This window comes from Scyliorhinus canicula, chromosome 2 (genome assembly GCF_902713615.1).
Source record: "Scyliorhinus canicula chromosome 2, sScyCan1.1, whole genome shotgun sequence".
Taxonomy (NCBI): Eukaryota; Metazoa; Chordata; class Chondrichthyes; order Carcharhiniformes; family Scyliorhinidae; genus Scyliorhinus; species Scyliorhinus canicula.
The window spans coordinates 41,821,049-41,845,427 of NC_052147.1; the positions used below are offsets into that span (position 1 = coordinate 41,821,049).

Consider the following 24,379-nt stretch of genomic DNA (forward strand, 5'->3'; position numbering starts at 1 on the left):
AACTCCCTAGTCGCCACATTCCGGCGCCTGTTTTGGTACACAGAGGGAGAATTCAGAATGTCCAATTCACCTAACAGCACGTCTTTCGAGACTTGTGGGAGGAAACCGGAGCACCTGGAGGAAACCCACGCAGACATAGGGAGAACATGCAGACTCCACAGTGACACAAGCCGGGAATTGAACCTGGGACCCTGCTGCTGTGAAGCAACAGTGCTAACCACTGTGCTACAGTGCAACTACATCACCCCTCAAATAAAAGGAAACCCATACTATACACAGTACGCCAGGTGCGGTTTCATCAATACCTTGGACAGTTGCAGCAACACTTCTTTGATTGATTCTAGAGTTATGGGGTTTGCATTATGAAGAGAGATTGAGCAGTTTAGGCCTATACTCTCTCCCTGGTCTACTACTGTGTCAAGGTGCATCCCCAAGATGCACATCAGAAGTGGAGGCAGCCAGCTGCTTACCACATCCCATGGCCTTCGATGCCCCTGGCGGGCATCCTCTGGGGGCATCTTGGACTGGAGGGCGCCGGCGCACTTGACAGCGGCACCTGTCCCAGGGGCTGACTGCGAGATGCGGCATCGTCAGAGGGCTGGAACTCGGGGGAAGCTTGTGGCCACCATCCCCACTCCATGGGACTGGTCCGAATTGGCACCCAGCTCCCCTCCTTCCGATCGATGCCATAGGGCCCTGGAGTTCACCTCAGGACTGAGGGGCAGCTGGTTATAGCCTCAGCTGCCCCTGCGTCATCAGGCCCTGACAATGTAGTTGATAGCTATGTGGACCACGGCAACTGGATCTTTCCCCTACCACTCCTTCTTCTGCAGCCCAGTTGAGATATCCCAAACCCAAGCACCAGGTAGGCAACACAACCTTCAGGACTCTCAATCTTGGTCACAGAAAACAGTCTACACCCCTAACTATACTATTCCCGATTATGACTACATTTCTCTTCCCTCCCCAAGTTGAATGGCTTCCTGTACCAGTGCTGCGGTCAGTTTGATCATCCTCCCCACAGTCCCTGCTCTTGCCCACACAGGGAGCAAGAATCTTTAACCTGTTAGACAAGGATAACGGCTGAGGCTCCTGCAACCCTACATCTTGGATCCCTCTACCTGCCTCACTTATACCCATACCCTCCTGTCCGTGACCGCAGTCACCTGGGTGGAGGAACCATTCAACCTGCTAATCTGGACTTAAATTAAACCAATTTGTAACATACAGCATGTTAACTATTGCATCAATTACTTCTCTGACTGATGATAGATTTCTTACCAACTAAACAGCAAAGACTGTAGAGAGTGATAGTGAATCCCTGCATGGTTCCACAGGATTGATGCAAAAGATCTTTTTTTTTTTTTAAATTTAGAGTACCCAATTCATTTTTTCCAATTAAGGGGCAATTTAGCGTGGCCAATCCACCTAGCCTGCACATTTTTGGGTTGTGGGGGCGAAACTCACGCAAACACGGGGAGAATGTGCAAACTCCACACGGACAGTGGATGCAAAAGATCTTAATATAAGTTCTTAAAAACTTAAAACTGCAGAACGCACGTTTGGAAGAACTACAGGTTTATACAATAAAACATTCTAGTGAGGATGTATTGCAAAACAACAAAAAAGACTCAGAAACGAAAATAAGAACCATGTCAAATATTCCACATTATTGAATCTGGTGCACAATAAATTGTAAATTTATCCAACTGGGTAACCAATGGCAATTGTGCTAATGTTTACAGAGATGGTAAAGAATGAGGAAGAATGCCCAAGTTTAGTTTCAGCTTCCATATAGAAAATAACTTTCATGTTGCCATTTTGTACAATGCATCTATCAAAAATATATGACTATATTGTTTTTCAAAGAAAAGTGATTCTCTTTATTGCGACTTACTCGGTCATACAGTTCGACAATCAAGTGGTAGGCTGCTTGATCAGAGCCAAATTGAAAATCTACTATCCTATCAACCCCAAGTTGCTTAACGTGGATCATTCTTCGTGACTTTAGGTGTTTACGACACTGCAACAAAAAAAAAAATCAGTGTTAGTTGAAATTTGCTGTAATCAATAACCCTAGTGACCAAGTAAGATTGATGGAAGGGGAAGAGTTCTACTTTGTGAATTAATTAGGACTCAAAGAATCTCTACAATGCAGGAGGCCATTTGGCCTATCGAGTCTGCACCAACCCTCTGAAAGAGCACTCTATCTAAGCTCACTTCCCCACCCTATGCCTGTAACCCTGTGCATTGATTATGGCCAAACCACAATCTGCACAGCTTTGGACTGTGGTAGGAAACTGCAGCATCCAAGGAAACACACGCACATTTAGACACTGGGAGAACGTACAAACGCCACACAGTCACCCATGGCCAGCTCCGAACCTGGTGGGTCCCTGGCGCTATGAGGTAGCAATGCTAACCACTGTGCCACCATGCAGGAACTTAACATAACTTCAAAATAAACACATAATAACTGATGTAGAACTTATTTTAAGTGATTAATTTACAAAATTATATTATAAAACATACAATGGTTACAACAGAGGCCATTCAGCCCATCATGTCTGTGCCAGTTCTCTGTAAGAGCAACTCAGTTATCCCACTCCCCCGTCCTTTCCCTGTTGTCCTGCAGGTTTTCACCCTTCAGCTGTTTATCCAATTTCCCTCTGAAAACTACAATTGGACCTGCTTCCATCACACTTCTAGACGCTAACCACTTGCTGCATATGCTCATGCCACCATTGGTTCTTTTGCCATTCACCTTAAATTGGTGTCCTCTGGTTTTCAGTCTTTTTTGCCATGGGAACAATCAAAATTGTGAAGAACAAACCATTCTGACACTCAAAGCACAGTTTGTAAGTCTCTCGTGAAATCATTCTCTATACTTTAACAGCAGCAAAATTAAATCCTGCAACTGGTTCTAATACTATACTTTTCCACTTCCATAGATTTTATAATTTAAATCTCATGTCCACAAAGTTAATGAAAACAGAAATAAGTCTTGGTATTGAAAAACAAAACTCAGCTCAAAAGGTTACTTAGTCAGTATCTGCACTGGTAGATTCTACTTAATGTTACACCCTGTGCCAGTCAATTACATATTTAAGGATATAGGTATCCACGCACTGTTCATTTCACAAAGGCCACTGCAAAGGTTTTAAAACTATAAAACTACGAGAGGAATCCTATTGGGTGAGGATCAATTTGTACCTTCATTGCAAAGCCTGAGGGCATCATATTCTTTGGCCATTCAAACTCTGTTGTGTGGATCCGGATGCCAGATTCAACCAAAAGCACTGCTTTTGATTCTGGCCTGTGAAGAAATGGAAAGGACAGGTAGAATGGAAATAAACCAAACCAGTTAAAAACAATGTGCGCATGTGGCATTAGGTTCACAGTAAATTAGCATCCTTCTTCATGCTTCTAATCATATTATAATAGTTGGTGGGATATGTAATTTGAATTTTTTAAAAATCTAAATACTTAATTATTTCAAAATTGCACTTCCAACATGTGAGCTTTAAATTAGACATTAAACACTAAATTTATGCAATAGTTGAATTTAAAATTATATTGCTTCCTATCTGGATGACTAGGACATCTAAAGTAGCGAAAAAACTCCACTAGTCCAAAGTGGATCAGAGTTAAATATGTTTGTATTTGGAATTGTTTAAAATCAAGACAAAAGCAACAGAATTGAAACAAGTTTCACCACCAGCATCAGTATGTCACTCAAATTACCAAGTACCCGTCTATGACACAAGAAGTTTCTTTATTACAGTATTAAGGCTGCTGACATTCACCTGGTGTGTGCGGGCGTGTGTTTAAATGCAAGACGGTACAGATTTAAGGGATGTTGAAATATGCAAGCTAGTTTAGGTGGGATGGCATTTGTTTGGCAATAAGCTTGATCCTGTGCTCATTGTTTCTGAAAGATTATTTCTGCACTGAACAAATTAGCCAATCCAAATAAATAATAAACTTAATTGGACCCAGATGGACTCACCGCCTACTCATTTTACAAAATAAGAAAGGTGTGTAGAAAATCATTCTGGCAAAAAAAAATATGCAAACACTCATCTCTATTAAACGTACATAATTCTGTTAATGGTAAACAGTACTTTGACAGGTGCAACAAAAACAGATTACACAGCCAAACTTACTTCTGAAGTCGAATGAGGTACGTTTTGTTGTCCACATCGTACACATTGTTTACCCTCATCCCCAGTAAGCTAAATGAAACAGAAATGTTAAATAAACACAAATGATGGAAAAAAAAGTTTACAGAACCATCATAAAAAATCAGTTTATCAAATGGTTATTGCACAGGAAATCATGCAGCTCGTCCTGTCTGTCCCAGCTCTCCCATTTCCATGTAATTTCCTTGTAGCCCTGCAAATGTTGCCTCTTCAGGTAATTATCCAATTTTCTTTTGAAAGCCACAATTGAATCAGGCTTTACAACACTCTCAGGCACTGCACTCCAGATCCTAACCATTCATTGCATTAAAAAAAGGTTTTTCCTCATGATGCCTCTGGTTCCTTTGCCAATCACCTTAAATTGGTGATTAATCAGGCTCGCCTCTCTTTTTCCAGTGGGAACATTTTCACCCTGTCAATTCTGTCCAGGCCCCTTATGATTTCAAACACCTCTATTAAATCTTTTCAACCTTCTCGAAAAGAAACAGTCACAGCTTTGCCAATCTACCCTCATAACTCCCATCCCCAGAACCATTCCCGTACCAGCTTCCCCGGACAGGCGCCGGAATGTGGCGACTAGGGGCTTTTCACAATAACTTCATTGAAGCCTACTCGTGACAATAAGCGATTTTCATTTCATTTCATTTCTATAAATCCTTTCTCCACCTTCTCCAAAGCCTTGACATCCTTCCAGAATTGAAAGCAAAACTCTACTGGAGGCCAAACCAGTATTTATAAAGGTTCACCAGAACTCCTTTGCTTTTGCAGAATTCCATATGCCTTATTAACCGCTTTCTGAATCTACTCTGCTAACTTCAATGATTTGTACACATATACTCCCCGCTCCCTTTGTTCCAGCAGCTTTAGAATGGTGTCCTTTTTTTCTTTAAAGTTGCCTCCTCATCCTTCCTATCAAAATGTATCACTTCACATTTCTCCACATTAAATTTAATCTCCCACATTCCACCAGCTTGCCTGTGTTCCTGACGTCTATCACTATCCTCCTCAGTTCACAATACTTCCAAATTATGAGTCATCTGCAAATTATGAAATTGTACCCTGTACAGATATCTAGGTCACTGATATAGATCAAGAAAATATGTTTAAATGTAAATTCAGTAATATTTACATGCATACTTACAAAACCTTATTGTGTGCAATACATTAAAGATTAGTCAAAACAAAAATTAGCCTTTCTTTATTTTTAAACTTACCCAAAAACAAGTTAACAAGTTATTGTTTCAGATATCAGACTACTTAGGCACACATCACATATTGCTTTTATCCACTACTTTAATGCCATCATTCATGTTAAATGCTTATGTAATAGCAATGCAAACAGCAACTTCTGGGTTATTACATGACTGTACACACCAACAAAGATGAAAAACAAAACGAATATTCAGAATTGTTTTTAAAAAGCAGCAGGAGGCGTCCATGTAGTCAGGGCATAAATGCCCCTTATCGTGAGGTAATATACCATTTGGATCAACGACATATAGACTTCAATGCATGATCTAGGCAAGGTTAACTAGCAGGTAGCAGTTCTGTTCATCACCACGATCGAGTCAACAATGGAAAGTTCTGGCCTACTGTTTAAATTTTCAAAAAACTGTTAAGTTTCAGAAAGCAATGGTGCCTCAAACTCAGAAGAAACTATGATTTAGTTAAGGGTCTAGATTTTACCAAGTGAGAACAGCTATTGTTTTGAACATTGGATTGACGAAGTTTGCAAAACTAAATATGGTAGGACTGGAATTGAAGCGATCATAACTCGAATTCTATAATCTTAAGTTAATAAAAATTAATTTAAAAATCTTAATGTCTTTATCTCAGAAAATATTTGCATTTAGATAGAGGCCTTCACATCCTCAAGACAATCCAAAGTACGTTTCAACAAATTAATTATTTTTGAAGTGCAATTATTGTTGTTATTTAGGCAACCTCCATTTGCACAAAATTTTGGGATAATTTGTTTCTTGTGGTTGTGAAAAGCTTGCTTGGCAAGATCTCCACATACCTGCGCCATCATCAAGACCACCTATTTCCACCTCTATAACATTGCCCATCTCTGCCCTGCCTCAGCTCATCTGCTGCTGAAGCCCACGGATTTCAGTAAAGCGTTTGATAAGGTTCCCCATGGTAGGCTATTGCAGAAAATACAGAGGCATGGGATTCAGGGTGATTTAGCAGTTTGATCAGAAATTGGCTAGCTGATAGAAGACAAAGAGTGGTGGTTGATGGGAAATGCTCTGACTGGTGTCCAGTTACTAGTGGTGTGCCACAAGGATCTGTTTTGGGGCCGTTGCTGTTTGTCATTTTTATAAATGACCTGGAGGAGGGCGTAGAAGGATGGGTGAGTAAATTTGCAGATGACACTAAAGTCGGTGGAGTTGTGGACAGTGCAGAAGGATGTTACAAGTTACAGAAGGACATAGATAAGCTGCAGAGCTGGGCTGACAGGTGGCAAATGGAGTTTAATGCAGAAAAGTGTGAGGTGATTCATTTTGGAAGGAATAACAGAAAGGCAGAGTACTGGGCTAATGGTAAGATTCTTGGTAGTGTGGACGAGCAGAGAGATCTCGGTGTCCATGTCCATAGATCCCTGAAAGTTGCCACCAAGATTGAGAGGGTTGTTAAGAAGGCGTACGGTGTGTTAGCTTTTATTGGTAGAGGAATTGAGTTTCGGAGCCATGAGGTCATGTTGCAGTTGTACAAAACTCTGGTGCGGCCGCATTTGGAGTATTGTGTGCAGTTCTGGTCGCCACATTATAGGAAGGATGTGGAAGGATTGGAAAGGGTACAGAGGAGATTTACAAGAATGTTGCCTGGTATGGAGGGAAGATCATATGAGGAAAGGTTGAAGGACTTGAGGCTGTTTTCGTTAGAGAGAAGAAGGTTAAGAGGTGACTTAATTGAGGCATACAAGATGATCAGAGGATTAGATAGGGTGGACAGTGAGAGCCTTTTTCCTCGGATGGTGATGTCCAGCACGAGGGGACATAGCTTTAAATTGAGGGGAGATAGATATAGGACAGATGTCAGAGGTAGGTTCTTTACTCAGAGAGTAGTAAGGGCGTGGAATGCCCTGCCTGCAACAGTAGTGGACTTGCCAACACTAAACGCATTCAAATGGTCATTGGATAGGCATATGGACGATAAGGGAATAGTGTAGAGGGACTTTAGAGGGGTTTCACAGGACGGCGCAACATCGTGGGCTGAAGGGCCTGTACTGCGCTGTAATGTTCTATGTTCACTCCAATGTGCTCCTGGTTAGACTTGCTTGAGGTAATCCAAAATCCTGTCATCTGTGTCCTAATTATCATGCCATCCTGTGCACCCATCACTCCTGTGTTCACTGATTTACACTGGCTACCAGCTAAGCAACGCCTGAATATTGAAATCATAATTTTACTTTCAAATCTCTCCAAGGCCTTACCCATCCTATCTTTGTAATCTCCTTAACTCATCCCCCACCTTAAGCATTCACTCCCTCCATTACTGGTGCATAGAGACAGCAGTGTGTCTCATCTGCAAGATGCATGGCAGCAACTCGTCAAGCTTCCTTCAACAGCAGCCACTATATCCACGACTTCAATCAGCGAGAAGGGCCAGGGCAGCAGATGCATGGAAACACCACTGCCAGCAAATTCCCCTCCCAGTTACACAGCATCCTAACATTCCTTCCCTGTTATTGGGTCAAAATCCTAGAACTTCTTCCCTACAGATTCAGATGGCTCTCCCAGAGACTAGTTAAACAACAGCCTAACATTCATACTTAACAAATCCTAACTTACAGCCAATGTCCCAGACTCTGGCAATAGCCTATCCCAACCAGATGGGCAGACCCACCAGAGATGGTGGTATACAGTTAGGAGGGAATGGCACTCCTCAACTCCTGGCATCAAATAAAACGCAGGCAAAGAAACCTCCTGCAGATTACCACCTACCAATCTCCTTCAGCTGACGAACCAAACACTTCTCTATTTAGAAGAATGTTTGGAAGAAGCACCAAGGATGGCAAGAGCACAGAATGGACTCTGGGTGGGGGCTTCGATCTTCATCACCAAAAGCAACTCAATGGTTGGGTGAATCCTGAAGGGCACATTAGTCAGACTTGACCAATGGCAGGTGTTGAGAGAACCTATGCGAGGGAAAAACTAACTTGATTTCATCCTCACCAATCTGTCGCACATGCATTCGTCCATGACAATACTGACAGGAGTGACCATTCCACAGTTCTTCTGGAGACAGAGTCCCATATTCAGCTTGAGGACATCCTCCATCATGTTGTGCAGAGCTAACACCGTGTAAAATGGGGCTGATTCAAAACAGATCTGGCAGCTAAAAACTAGGCATCCACAAGGTGTTGTCCATCACCAGCAGAATTATATTCAGCCACAATTTTTAACCTCATGGCCCAGCACATTTCACCTCCTACCATTATCAAACCAGGAGGCAATCCCTGGAGGGCATGCCAGGAGGCATATCCAAAAGTTGTGTGCAAATTTGGTGAAATTACAACACAGGATCAGATGCATGCTAAACAGCAGAAGCAGCATGTTATAGAAAGAACAATCCCACAACAGGTCAGATCCAAGTTCTGTAGTTCTGCCACATGCAGTTGTGAATGATGGCAGATGATTGAACAATTAAATCAGAGAAGCAGGCTTCACAAATATTCCCCTCGTTGATAATGGGAGAGACAAGCAAGTCAGTGCAAAAGACAAAGTTGCGCCCATTTTCAATCATCTTCAGCCAGAAGTGCCAAGCGTATGATCAATCTCAGCACTTCCTGACCCCGCATCACAGCTGCCAGTTGTATCCAAGTTGATCCAGTTCAACTAATATTAATAAACAGTGGTTACAGCAAAGGCTCAGGGCCTGTACAACATCCCAGATATAATCCTAAATCCTTGTGCGCCAAACTAGCCACACCCGTACCCAACCTATTCCAGTACAGCTGCAGCACTGACATTTATCCAATAACATGGAAAACTGTTGAGATATGTCCTGTACACAAAAGCAGGACAAATCAAATCACCAGCTCATCAATCTATTCTCAATCATGAGCAAAGTGATGGAAGGTGCAGCCAACAACGTTATTAAATAGGACTTACTCAACAATAACCTACTCACTAATGTTCAATGTGGGTTTCACCATGGTTACTTAGTTCCAGCCCTCAATACTGTACATCCTTGATCTAAACATTAACAAAAGAGCCAAATTCCAGAGGCGAGGTGAGAATAACTTCCTTGGGATCAGAGACTCCAGCAATATTGAAACAAATGAGATTCAAATGGTAAACTCTCCATTGATTGGAGTTATACCTAGCACAAAAGAAAATGTTTGTGGTTTTGGAGGCCAATCATTTCTGCCCTGGACATTACTGCAGGAGCCCATCAGGGTAATGTCTTAGGCCCAGCCTTCTTCAGTTACTCCATCAATGACTTTTCCGCAACCATAAGTAGAGATGTTTGCCGATGATTGCACAATATACAGACATTTGGAAAACACCTTAAATGCTGAAGCAGCCCACGGCTGCATATAGCAATATATGGACAATATTTTACCTTGGATTGATAAGTGGCAAGTGGAGGGCACGGTAGCACAGTGGTTAGCACAGTTGCTACACAGCTCCAGGCCCCCATGTTCGATTCTCAGCTTGGGTCACTATCTGTGCGGAGTTTTCACTTTCTCCCCGTGTCTGCATGGGTTTCCTCTCGGTGCTCCGGTTTCCTCCCACATCCAAAGATGCGTATGTTAGGTGAATTGACGATGCTAAATTGCCCTTAGTGCCCAGAAAAGGTTGGGTGGGGTTACAGGGATAGGGTGGAGGTGTGGGCTTAGGTAGGGTGCACTTTCCAAGGGCTGGTGCAGATTCGATGGGTCAAATGGTCTCCTTCTACACTGTAAATTCGAATATGCATGCCACACAATGACCATATCTAACAAGAATAAATCTAACCACCTCCTCTTGATATTCAATCGAATTACCATTGGTGAATCCTCACCATCAACGTCCTGGGGTTATAATTGACCAGAAACTTAATTAGACCAGCCAAATATATAGTGTGGCAATAGCAGATCAGAATCTAAGATTTCTGCAGCAAATAACGCCTCCTTGACTTCCCAGACTGTCCAAAAAGCAGAAATCAGACGTGTAATGGAATACTCTCCGCTTGCTTGAATGAGTACAACTGCAACAATGCTCAATAAGTTTAATCCCATCCAACACAAAGCATCCAGCTTGATTGGCACCCCATCCACCATCTTCAATATTCACTTCCTCCATCACCAGCACACAGTGGCAGCAGTGTGGATCATCCAAGATACACTGCAGCAACACACTGCAGCAACTCACCAAGTCTTCTTCGAGAATATCTTTGATTCACAACCTCTACTACCCAGAACATGGGCAGCAGGCACAGGGGCATGACACTGTAGTAACAGCATTAATTCTAACTATAATATGTTAATAATACACAGTAAACACTTCATTTGAAGCCTACTTGTGACAATAAGGGATTTTCATTTCATTACAGGTTGCGATGCAACATCTCAACTCTCTTTTGTTCCCCGCATTAAAAGATGAGGCCGAAGTGATTTGTTTCTTCATATAGTTAGTGTTTTCATTACCTCAGAACTCTGTAAATATTCTGCAACAGCACAACAAGAATATTACTACACCTGCAAGTTCCCTTCCAAGTCACATACCATTTGAACTTTGAACGACACCTGTATTGTCATTCCTTTACTGTTGCTTTGCCAAAAAAGACTGGCCCTCCCTAACACTACTGTATATGTATCTACACCACATGAGACTGCATCCCTGTACAAGGGGGTGAGGGATGGGCGATAAACGCTGGCTTAATTGTCAGCAAGGTTCACATCCCAAGGGGAAATTAAAAATAAACAATAAGTCATTCAAAAGATGTTTTGAAACTCCCCATGAGAGACCCGGCTTAACGTTGGTAGCGGGGCGTTTAGTCTCTCGCTCTCCTGACAACGTGGGACGTTGAAGGCGCTACATCAATGCAAAGGCGTTGTTGACAGTTTGGTGTGCGGGCCCTGGAGCTGGGCCATGTTCCCAAAACCCGTGGCGTGGTTTTCCGAACATCAGCCCCAGCCACGGGCGCATCGCCAGGCCCACGCGGGGTAAGGATCAGCCTCAAGTACCTCTGCAACTCTGATACGATCGCTCGGATGTCGATGGTGTTGAAACGCGACTTCATCTTCACCGCCCGTTACAGCCCAACGCCCCCCAACACCGTCTGCGCGCTCATCTGCGCAGACGCCAATTCCGTACAGCGAGAGACGAGACCAAACCTCTGGACCGCGACCGTTGAAGTCAAAATATGACAGGATCCACCTGAAATACTCCACAGGTTACATTCACTGTTGATATTAGAATTTTTGTTTTAAGTTGGCATTAATTGCACATGTAAACCATTGCATTTTTCTTTCAATTACACTTTAAAGGGAAAGAAAACGACCACAAGCGTATTCAACACCCTCTCCTCTGCAAAACACTCCAAAGGAATATTCTCACTTGGTACCAATAGAAAACAAAATCCTACATGTTCTTCTCATGTTGCCCCTACACTGCAACTCTTGCATTATAGTAACCCCAACATTCAATTATTGGCTCTCTTTGTTACTTGTTGCCCTGCAAAAACTCGAGGATCTCTCCACAGCTGGCCAATATAATCTTTTCACAATCACTTTATGTCAGACGCTTCATCCATAACTACAAATGTGTAAAGTAATTGTGGTAAACCACTGTTACACTTGTATTAGGTGATGTAAGGTAGGACCTGTACGACAGGTTCGCCAGTAGCCCCTGATTGCTGGCTCCGCCCAGTAGGAGGAGCGTGTCCTCTATTCAGCAGCCATTTCGCCAGCTGCTGTGGGAGGCCACACATCTTACTGCAATAAAGCCACAGTTGTATCCAACCTTAGTCTTTGTACAATTGACCGTGCATCAATTTATTGCAGTAAGATTTTCTAAAAGATGGACCTCTGAATCAAACCACATCGCCTGCAACTAGATCCGCAATCAAGCGACGCCAAAAGCATTAGACGAGACACTGCCCTTCCAAGTAGAAAGCGACGTCGCACTTGCCGCCACCCTCAATCAGGCAGGCAGACCCATGGCATTCTTTTCCTGCACCCTTCATGCCTCAGAAATTTGGCACTCGTCCGTCAAAAAAGAGGCCCAAGCTATCGTTGAAGCTGTGGCGATCAGCTGGGGATTAGAGCGCTGCGCTGGCCAGGGCCAAAAGGGATGTCTCCGTGCAGAAGCTCTCTCCATTCTTACCCATTCAGCCTATGGTTCCTTCATCCATCCATTTACTCTTTCCGCTGTGTGGCGAATTATATGCCATCGTAATTCACACTGTATTGCCTTGCATGTATTGTGTCCTTGTAGGCTCTGTATGTGAGCTGTTGTGCAGCTCTGCCCAGAGAAGGAGATGAGTTTGTACTGGGCTCCACCCTTGGCTCTGCCCATGGCTCCTCCCACTAACCGGAAGTATAAAGCACTGCAGCCGTAAGCCTGCTCTCAGTTCCTCTGGTCGCAGGCTGGCTTAATTGTTAGACTATTAAAACCACAGTTTACTTCCAATCACGTGTCTAGTGAATTGATGGTCACATCAATTTAATAGTCTAAGAAAACGTGAAGAAAACTACTATGGAATCAGCCCTCAAACCTGACCGACTAGAACTTGACCCGCAGGCTGCAGAGGCGAAATAAATCTTTCTACACTGGCTCAAATGTTTCAAGGCCTACCTGGCTGATTCAAGCACTTCAGAAACTATGGAGGAGCAGAAACTCAGCCTACTGCATGCAAGGCTGAGCCATCGTATCTCTACGCAACTTAACTGTACTACCTCGTATAAGGAGGCCCTGGCCATGCTCGACCGAATGTACGTTTGGCCCATCAAAGAGGTCTACGCGCGCCATATTTTCACAACCTGCCGCCAGCGCCCCACGGAGTCGCTGGAAGACTTTCTGCGCGATTTAAAAGCCCTAGCTCGGGACTGCAATTTTCAGGCTGTATCAGCCGCCCACCATATGGAACTCGCTGTCCGTGATGTATACGTGGCAGGGCTCAGGTCCAACTATGTGCGCCAGCGGTTGCTTGAGAAAGGGGCCCAGAACTTGGAGGACTGTAGAGTTAGCTCCAACCATGGAGGTCTTGTTCCGCAGCCTCACCTCGTTCCCCGCGGACCAAGCGACCCCATCATGGGCCCCCGACCAGCAACTGCCCCAGGCCTGTGCCGCGCGGCCACCCACCCACTATGCAGCACCAGCGTGCCATTTTTGTGGGCAGCCCCAACACCCACGGCAGCACTGCCCGGCCCGCAACACGACCTGCAGCAGCTGAGGTCGGAAAGGACACTATACCCGGGTATGCCTAGCGAAGAAAACTCCAAACTCTCCCACAGCCCAGAGCACTCGATTCCCAAACTCACAGGCCCGCAGGCCCCGTAATGCTGCAGCGTGTATGCCGACTCCGCCCCCACGCGACATGTGCGGCTCATGGGGGCCGCCATCTTGGCAACCCTCCTCCACGCGGCCAGCCACGTGCGACTCATGGGGCCCACCATCTTGGATGCCATCTTCCTCGCCGCCCGCCACCTGCGATCCACGGGGCGGCCATCTTGGGCTCCAGCCTCTCCAACCTCTGAAACTCATCTCGAAGACTACGACCTCAGCGGACAGTCATCACGGGGCCACTCCAGCACAGCTGATTGAGCCACCGACTACCCGCAACACAGCGCAGTCACGTTTGACCAGTCGCGTCCGAAACACCTCCGGAACTCTATGATGACCGTTAAAATCAACAGGTACAGGACGCCGTGCCTCTTCGACTCCGGGAGCACCGAGAGCTTCGTACACCCTGAACTGGTAAGACGCTGTTCACTCCCTATCTTCCCTGCACGGCAAACTATCTCCCTCGCCTCGGGCTCACACTCTGTTCACATCCAAGGGCGCACCGTCGCGACCCTAACGATTCAGGGAGGCAGCTACTCTAATTTCCAGCTGTACGTACTTCCAGAACTCTGTGCCCCACTCTTACTGGGACTCGACTTCCACTGTAATCTCAAAAGCCTCACACTCAGCTTCGGCGAACCCCTACCTCCACTCACTATCCGCAGTCTAGCGACGCTAAAAATCGACCCCCCTCCACTCTTTGCTAACCTCACTCTGGACTGCAAATTCGTAGCCACTCGCAGCAGGCGGTATAGCCTGCAGGACAGGGTGTTTATCAGAACCGAGGTCCAGAGGCTCCTACGTGAGGGGGTCATAGAGGCCAGAAACAGCCCCTGGAGAGCTCAGGTGGTGGTCGTCAATGTGGTGATCACAAGTTAACCAGATGCAACACAACTGAGCAACCACTAGAGGGAGCACGGGAGAGCCATATAAATAGATCAGGACAGGAAGTGAGGACACTTCACAGCAGGCGGGCTGGTAAGCAGGCACACACAGCAAGCAAAGCTGGTAGTTAGCACTGGAAGGTCGTTCTAGGTCGAGCTCTGGAAACTGAACAAACTCACAATAAAGCATCCTCTCCACACTTGAGACTACGAGCTTTATTAAGACACGAGTAGCAACACATGGTTCCAGGAGTGATTTCAGACGCTTATGACAGGACAACTCAGCTGCAGATACAGAAAACAAAAAAATGGCATGGAAATCTCAACCAAGAATGGCATGGAAATCTCCTACTGGACATTCGACTTGGGAAGACATTGCTGATGAGAGGATGTGCCTTGGATACCCACTTCACCTGGACACGACTGGAAAAGTAAGAAGTGTCTGGGAAAGGTTTAAACAAATGTTTGATATTAGTATCATAGCATTTGATGCAGCAGCAGCCTCAGACGAAATTAAAATAGCAATCCTCATCGAAGGACATGAAGCTAGGAAAGTTTATAATGGATTTAAATACTCAAAAAATGAAGACAGAAACAGCTTACAAACGTTACTAAACAAATTTGAAGAGTACTGTGAGAAATTTGAACAGCAAGGCATGCTCAGAGTCCAAACTACACAGAGACTGAGTGATGCAAAACTTAAAAAATCACGAAAAGAGCAAGAAATCGCGAATGAAAAGTACAGATCAAAAAGAAGAAATAAAAAGAATTTCTCACAAAGCCAAAACGCTGAAACCCTGTCCAAATCGGGAAGAGAAGATAACTTACGAATTTTGGAAGACCGGTCCTGGTGGGACAGAAAAATCGCTGAAATCCGCGAAAAACGGCAAAAAATGGCGTTGGAGCACATTTTGCAGTCTCCGGTAAGCAAAGAACTACAAATTGCATCTGCGCATGCGCCGGAACCGGAAGCCGCGCATGCGCAGTTTAAAAAAGATCGCGGTGCCGATCGTGATGCGCATGCGCAAGCCGCGCATGCGCAGTCAAAAGAAGTTTTGGTAGCGAATCGTAATGCGCATGCGCACGCCGCGCATGCGCAATGGAAACAAAACCGCACAGTGAAGGAGGAAGGCCGATTTGCGCATGCGCAATGCATTCCAACGCGTGACGTCATGACGTCTGAGCATCCTGACCACGCCCACTTAAAAGGGAAATGCCCGAAAAGTAAAAACAAGACACTTAAAGTGGTAAAACCAAATTCTCTTGCCTCAGAACACAGAAAAATGCCTGAACTTAAACCAACAGTGAAAAACAACTTGCACAAAACCTTAAAAAAAGCTGCCTTCACCACACACAGTGAAGAGAACAAAAAGAATTCCGAAACAACAAAAGATGATTTGTTTTTCGACGATTACCTCTCAGACCTGGCTGAGTCAGTCGGATATGCTTATCACAGCATCAGCGACACGGTCGCAAAGTACAACACGAACCAACTCGTGGTAGATGAATCCAACCAAAATGCTTTGGTTTTCGAAGAATACTACTCAGACATAGCTGAGTCAGTCGGATATGCTAGTCACAGCATCGGCGACACGGTCGCAAAGTTCAACACGAACCAACTCGTGGTAGAAGAAGCCAACCAAAATGAAATGGCTTTCAAAGAATACTACTCAGACATGGAGGAGTTATTTGGACATGCTGATCACAGCATCAGCGACACCGTTGCAAAGCTCAACACGAATCTACTCATGGTGGATGAATCCAACACCATGGTGCCATGGCAGCTCGTCGATACATTGGATGACAGCAATACCCAAGACGAAGACGACGCCACACAGAGAGCACAGGAAGACTCCACGGAGCGAGCGATGACAGGCTCCACAGTGCGAGTCATGAAAGACGCCAACAGGGATGCAAGCAAACACTCCCGGGCGGACACCAAGCAGGAACAAGACCATGAAGGTAAACCCGCTGTATCTGAGCAACCACAAGCAGACTATGAAAGTCTACCAAGCTCACAGGAACAAGAAGAAGACAACGTACATCTAACCACTGACACCATGCACGCACAAGACCATGAAGGTCAACCTGCCGTATCTGAGCAACCACAAGCAGACTATGAAAGTCCAACACGCTCACATGAACAAGAAGAAGACAATGCACCTCTGCCCACTGCATGCGAAGACAGTGACAAGGTGATCACACTCAACGTACAGGATCACAGTGAGACTGACAGTTCTCAGCTTGCCTGTACCGAAGCACAGAGCGAAAACAGTGACAAGGTGATCGCACTCGACGTACAGGATCACAGTGAGACTGACAGTTCTCAGCTTGTCTGTACAGAAGCACAGAGTCGGGCCACCCAACTGTCCAGAGAGACGATGCCGAAAGAAAACATGCAGATTTTGACTCCAGAAGAGGAGCACCTGGAGTCCAGAGAGACAACGCCGAAAGAAGCCATGCAGATTCTAACTCCAGAAGAGGAGCGCCGAGAGTCCACAGACACCACGTCAATTGTAATCATGGAGGTATTGATTCCAGAAGAGGAGCGGCAAGAGTCCACAGACACCGCGTCAAATGTAATCGAGAAGACTTTGACTCCGGAAGAGGAGCACCAAGAAAGCAAAGATGCGGAATCCAATTCTCCACAACTGATTGATGTCACCAGCACCGATGCAACATCAGATCATTCGCACCACTCGCGAGACGGAATGCTAAATGACTCAAATTATCCACTCAGGACACTCATAGAGTATAACAAAAAAAACAAAAGTCAAAAGAAACACAGCAAGAACAAAAACAACATGAAGCGCGACAAGACCAACAACAATAGCAAGAAGCACAGCAGAAACGAGAACGACAACAGCAAGAATAAAAGCAACATGAAGCGCGACAAGACAAACAACAAAGTCAGGCACAAAGATAGCGACAACGACAGAGACAGAAACAACAAGAATGGCAACAAACACAACAAAGTCAGGAACAAAGATAGCGACAACACCAAAGACAGAAACGACAAAAACAGCACCAAGACCGGCAACGAGAACAACAAAGTCTGGAACAACGACAGTGCCAACACCAAAGACGGAAACGACAAAAACAGCGACAAGTACGGCAACGAAAACAACAAAAACAAGAACGACAGAAACAACAGCAATGAAACAACGACTTGTACACAATGGCACTACTTGGCACATGACGGACAATGCCACAGCGCATGGCAAAACGATGACAAGACTACAAACATGTCATGGGATGACGACGAATCGCATAAACACACGTCTGCTCCAGAACGAGCAAGCACACCAGCATCCAAGGCGGATGAGACAATAAATCAACACCACAAGCACAGAAAAAAGTCCATGCCAGTCAACATCAGTGATGTGACCATGCAAACACCTCGGGATGACGCATTGGGTACTTAACATAACAAGGAACACCAACAACATTCACAGTGGACTTGCAATATCAATATCACCACGTCATCAACAACAAAAAGAAAAAAAAAAGCTCTGAACAAATTCATCAAGTTTGGACTCATAAATGTTTTTATTAAGATTGGACATATAAATACATTGGCTTTGTTAACTAAGGCAATAGCACCATCACTTGTATAGATACGCATATCATAAGTTACTGTGTTGTAGAATTTTTCTTTAATGATGTACAGAAACTATGTAAAGAGAAAAAGGGGGATGTGGTGATCGTAGATTGACTAGATACAGAACAACAGAGCAAACACGAGCGGGAGAGCTACAAATACACCGGGACAGGATGTACAATTTTCTTTAACGATGTACAGAAAATATGTTAAGAGAAAAAGGGGGATGTGGTGATCACAAGTTAACCAGATGCAACACAACTGAGCAACCACTAGAGGGAGCACGGGAGAGCCATATAAATAGATCAGGACAGGAAGTGAGGACACTTCACAGCAGGGGGGCTGGTAAGCAGGACACACACAGCAAGCAAAGCTGGTAGTTAGCACTGGAAGGTCGTTCTAGGTCGAGCTCTGGAAACTGAACGAGCTCACAATAAAGCATCTTCTCCACACTTGAGACTACGAGCTTTATTAAGACACGAGTAGCAACACAGTCAAGACCGGGGAAAAATTCAGAATGGTAGTGGACTATAGCCAAACCATTAACCGGTTCATGCTCCTCGATGCGTACCCCCTCCCCAGGATTGCAGACATGGTGAATCAGATCGCCCAGTACCGCATCTTCTCCACGGTGGATCTGAAGTCTGCTTACCACCAGCTCCCAATCCGCCCGGAGGACCGCCACTACACGGTGTTCTCTTCCATTCCTTCCGAGTTCCCTTTGGCATCACGAATGGGGTCTCGGTGTTCCAATGAGCAATGGACCGAATGGTGGACCAGTACGGGCTGCGGGCCACGTTTCCGTACTTGGATAACGTCACCATCTGCGGCCACGATCAGCAGGACCACGACGCCAACCTCCAACGATTTCTCCAGACTGCCCAGAAACTTAACCTCACGTATAACACGGAGAAATGCGTTTTCCGCACGACCAGGCTAGCCATCCTCAGCTATGTCGTGAAAAACGGAGTCCTAGGCCCCGACCCGGACGGTATGCGCCCCCTCTTACAGCTCCCTCTCCCTCATTGTCCCAGGGCCCTCAAGAGGTGCCTGGGATTCTTCTCGTATTATGCCCAGTGGGTCCCTCAGTATGCGGACAAAGCCCACCCACTATTTAAGGCCACACTCTTTCCTCTGTCAGCTGAGGCTCGCCAGGCCTTCAATTGCATCAAGGAGGACATCGCCAAGGCGGCCATGCGGGCGGTGGATGAATCTGTCCCCTTCCAGGTGGAAAGCGACGCCTCAGAGGTCGCTCTCGCAGCCACTCTGAATCAGGCAGGGAGACCGGTCGCCTCTTTCTCCCGAACCCTCTCTGCTTCGGAACTTCGACACTCCTCGGTCGAAAAAGAAGCACAAGCCATCGTGGAAGTCATTCAATACTGGAGGCACTACCTCGCAGGTAGGAGGGTCACCCTCATCACCAACCAAAGATCGGTTGCCTTCATGTTTCACATCTCACAAAGGGGCAAAATTTAAAATGATAAAATCCTGCGGTGGTGGATCGAACTCTCCACCTACAATTATGATATTATGTATCGACCGGGGAAGCTCAACAAGCCCCCAGATGCCCTGCCCCCCGGCACGTGCGCCAGCGCGCAAGACGACCACCTGAAAGCTATCCACAATGACCTCTGCCACCCGGGGGTCACCCGGCTCGTCCACTACGTCAAAACCCGGAATCTGCCTTTCTCCACCGAGGAGGTAAAAGCCATCACCAGGGATTGCCCGATCTGCGTGGAGTGCAAACCGCACTTCTATAGACCAGACAAGGCCCACCTGGTAAAGGCATCCCGGCCCTTTGAACGCCTGAGCATCGATTTCAAAGGGCCACTCCCCTCGACCAATCGAAATGTGTACTTTTTGAACGTCATCGATAAGTTCTCCCACTTCCCATTTGTCATCCCGTGCCCCGATATGACCTCCCACACAGTCATCAGAGCCCTGCAAGTGTCTTCACCCAGTTCGGTTTCCCCAGCTACGTACACAGCGACAGGGGTTCGTCCTTTATGAGCGACGAGCTGCGTCAGTACCTGCTGAACAAGGGCATCGCCTCGAGCAGCACCACCAGGCGGAACGGGCAGGTGGAGAGGGAGAACGCGACGGTCTGGAAGACCGTCCTACTGACCCTCCGGTCCAGGAATCTCCCGACCTCCCATTGGCAGGAGGTCCTCCCCGACGCGCTCCATGCTATTAGGCCCTTCCTATGCACCGCCACCAACCAGACCCCTCACGAACGGCTATTTGTTTCTTCTAGGGGCACTACCACAGGGGTTTCGCTCCCAGCTTGGTTGAAGACACCGGGCCCGGTTCTCCTCCGGAAGCACATCCGGGCACACAAAACTGATCCGCTCGTAGAAAGAGTGCTCCTATTCCACTCCAACCCCCAATATGCTTTCATTGAATACCCTAACGGCCATCAGGACACTGTTTCCCTCCGGGACCTGGCGCCTGCAGGATCCAACTCCACCACCACTACCGCCGAGATACCCCCCATGCTACACCCCACCCAACCCTCTGCGCCCTGCGCCCCCGCACCTATAGGTTCACCGCCCATGCTCCGCGCCCCCGCGCCTATAGGCTTCCTGTGCTCCCTGTCGCTCGTCGCACCGGTCGGGTACGAAGCTCGGACCGAATGACCCCTGGAGTCCACCATCGTACCCTCACCGACCGCCACCCCCCAGCCACCCGAAGAGGCTGCAATCCCGGTGCTCTGCTGATCCCAAAGGACAACTCAGCCACCGGACCGGCACAATTTGTAGACCCGTCACCCCCGCCGGACTTGATTTTTTTACAGGGGGTGAATGTGGTGAATTATATGCCATCGTAATTCACACTGTATTGCCTTGCATGTATTGTGTCCTTGTGGGCTCTGTATGTGAGCCGTTGCACGGCTCTGCCCATAGGGGGAGATGAGGAGTTTGTACTGGGTTCCGCCCATGGCTCCTCCCACTAACCGGAAGTATAAAGCACTGCAGCCGTAAGCCTGCTCTCAGTTCCTCTGGTCGCAGGCTGGCTTAGTTGTTAGACTATTAAAACCACAGTTTACTTCCAATCACGTGTCTAGTGAATTGATGGTCACATCACGCTGTTGCTGCCAAGTGGTAATATTGCAGATTTGGGTTGGTCAGACCCCCCATGCTTCTCATTCTTTGCAGGACTTTTTTGGGGATCCTTGATTCCCCCCCCCCCCCCCCCCCCACACACACACACACAATGCCATGATTAATTTGTCCGCTGAGTTGAAAAAGGCCTTGGAGATATAGATTGGTATGGATCTGAATAAGAAGAGGAACCTGGGCGGTACATTCATCTTGATCGTCTCCCAAGATGGGAGCGTGTTCCATCTCTGCGGGTCCTTTTTTACTTCCTCCATCAGGCTGGTCAGGTTTCACCACGTCCAGTCATGGCCGATTTAGATCCACAGGTAGCCGAACTTGTTTTGGGCCTGTTTAAATGGCAATCCCTCCAACTCTGCCCCTCTCCCTTGCGGGCTCACCAGGAAGATCTCACTTTTGCTCAGGTTGAGTTTGCAGCCTGAGAAGGCTCCAAACTCTTTCAAGAGCGCCAAGATTCCCTCCATGCTGCTTTGTGGGTCTGCGACATAGAGGAGCAGGTCATCTGCATAGAGTGAGACTCTACTCTTTGTCTCCTTTCCAGATTCCCTTCCAATTATTTGCCCCTCTGAGCTTGATGTCTAGGGCGAACAGCAGCAGGGACAGCGGGCATCCCTGCCTTGTGTCTCTGTGCAGTTGGAAGTGCTTAGAGGTGGTGGTGTTCATCCGCACTCTCGTCATGGGAATGTTGTACAGGGGTTTGACACAGGTGGTTAACCCTGTTCCAAGCCTGAACCGCTCCGGTACCTCTATTAGGTACTTCCATTCGACTCTGTTGAAGGCCTTTTCTGCATCCAGGGAGATGATCACATCTGGTGTTCTTTCCCTTGGTGGGGTCAACTTTCATTAAAATGACTGAATTTGTAGAATTGTTTGAAATATCAAATTTTGCAACACTGTGCATTCCCTGCTGGGCAGTCTTGGCACGTATGCTGGATTTTTGTGCCGCAAAGGAAGCGGCTACCAGCATGGAGTTTCCCACCCTTTCATTTGAGGTTTCTCAGGCTTACATATGAGTGAGGCCACTGTCCATGGGCTTAACCAATCTAGGAGGCTTTGAACTCCCCACAAATTATAACACAATTAAATGCTCTAACCTTGGCCTGCCTCGCATACTAAACCACCTGATCCAACGTAATAGCATCCTTGGTCTGCAGAAGGTTGGAGAGCTTTACATCTTGAACACCCATGACTATGCGATCACTGATTAGCTTGTCCTTCAATGCCCTGTATCTACAAGAATTACCTAGGCAATTTCAGTCAATTAAGAATAATTCAATTGATTCTCTGGTTGTTGTGAGTACTAGTTAAAATGTGCTCATTCAATTGCTAAATTTTGCTTCAAACTAAAATAGGTGTCAAAGACTTTAATAATGGAATCAAGGGGAGCACAGCGGCATATGGCTCCGAGGTCCCAGGTTCGATCCCGGTTCTGGGTCACTGTCCGTGTGGAGTTTGCACATTCTCCCCGTGTTTGCGTGGGTTTCGCCCCCGCAACTGAAAAGATGTGCTGGGTAGGTCAAGTCGCCATGCTAAATTGCCCCTTAATTGGACAAAATGAATTGGGTACTCCAAATTTTTTTTTTAATGGAATCAAAATCCACAATGGACTCCTGCACACTCTGCCTGAGGAAACATAATTTCCCATTGGACTTTCTACATAAAAAATGGAACTAACTTGAAGCTTTGGCTACTTTTTTTTGAAGACCTGACACTCCTCAGTGCTAGACAAAATGGCATTTCCTTAACTCCCAATACTGGCCTCACTGCAGGCCCTTGAGGCAGCCAAATGAGCAGGGTAAAGGCAGGGACTGCTCACCTGATATGGTGATTATTACCTCTCTCTTGTGTGCCTTCTTCCTCTGAAATTTTTAGAACTACTTTCAAAGGTTTCTTCATTCTGTGGTTCTTTAAATTACATCAATGTGTTATTTTACACCAATATCTCCATGGATGCCACCATGTTCTGAGATGGGTCCTCCTACCTTGGACTCTAAGGGTTATCCTTGAGTCATTCTTAGACAGTCTACAGACATACTCTGGCATCTGCCTAACACTTCTTTAATAGTACTACATCTGAACAGGTTTTCAGAGTAGGTATGTTGCTCCTATGCATAATTGCAAGCTCACTCGCTCTCTCTCAAGCCTAATACATGATTGGCTGGTGTCAGTAGTATATCATCATCTGCATCATATATTAACCATCTATTAACCCTTTATCTTACATTTACCAACCCTAAATTAATGAAATGTTCAAGATACATGTACTTAAATAAAACCTTATGGTTTGCTCAATAGACATTAACAGGAGTAAACCAAATAACCCTCTGCTGCTAGATCAGCAAGCTCTTGTCAATTGACTGTTTAATTATTTATAGCTGCCTCACCAGTGCTATCTGGACAGGAAAGGGATTAAAAATTCAAATATAAGAAATAAAGGGTGTGATCTGGCCATGCTGTGCTGGAAAATCAACTCTCTGTGACGCAGCATGGCTGATGAAAGCAGGGAGACCCTGCCCCGGGATCTCCCTGGCTTGCAACACCTCGCGAGATTCAAGACAATGGGCGGGATCGGTTTTTGGCAAATTTGCACATTAGAGCGAGGCAGTAAGCCTCACCTTAATGTGCAGATTCTCAAGATACCTGAGGCTTTGCCTCGGGGACCTTGGGGACCAGATGGAACAGCACTCGTGGGGGTCGCTAAGGGGATCGGAGGCCTCCAGCTGCATGACCTTTGGGAAGGGTAGTGTCCTGGCACTACTGGTGCCACCTGTGTGGTGAACCACTGTTACACCTCTATTAGAGGATGTATGGTAGGACGTGTACTACAGGTACGTTGGTAGTCCCTGCCTGCTGGCTCCGCCCAGTAGGCGGGGTATAAATGTGTGTCCTCCATACTGCAGCCATTTCGCCAGCTGCTGTGGGAGGCCACACATCTGAGAGCAATAAAGCCTCAGTTGTATCCAACTCAAGTCTTTGTGCAATTGATCGTGCATCAATTTATTTCTCTAAGATTTTCAAAAGTTGGACCTCCGTATCAAACCGGATCGCCTGCAGCTGGATTTGCATTCAAGAGATG

General features: G+C 46.2%; 1 protein-coding gene across 1 annotated transcript in view; it reads right to left on the bottom strand.

Annotated features, from left to right (window-relative positions):
• Positions 1-11,523, bottom strand: part of LOC119952888 (nuclear export mediator factor NEMF-like) — a 114,461-nt gene extending 102,938 nt beyond the window's left edge. Inside the window, exons 1-4 of the mRNA XM_038776509.1 lie at positions 11,383-11,523; positions 4,167-4,235; positions 3,214-3,316; positions 1,898-2,023 (exon numbers count right to left, since the gene is read on the bottom strand). Coding sequence (XP_038632437.1) covers positions 1,898-2,023; positions 3,214-3,316; positions 4,167-4,235; positions 11,383-11,438 — 354 coding nt within the window. The 5' untranslated portion in view covers positions 11,439-11,523. The remainder of the gene's footprint in view (positions 1-1,897; positions 2,024-3,213; positions 3,317-4,166; positions 4,236-11,382) is intronic.
• Positions 11,524-24,379: the final 12,856 nt, after the last annotated feature.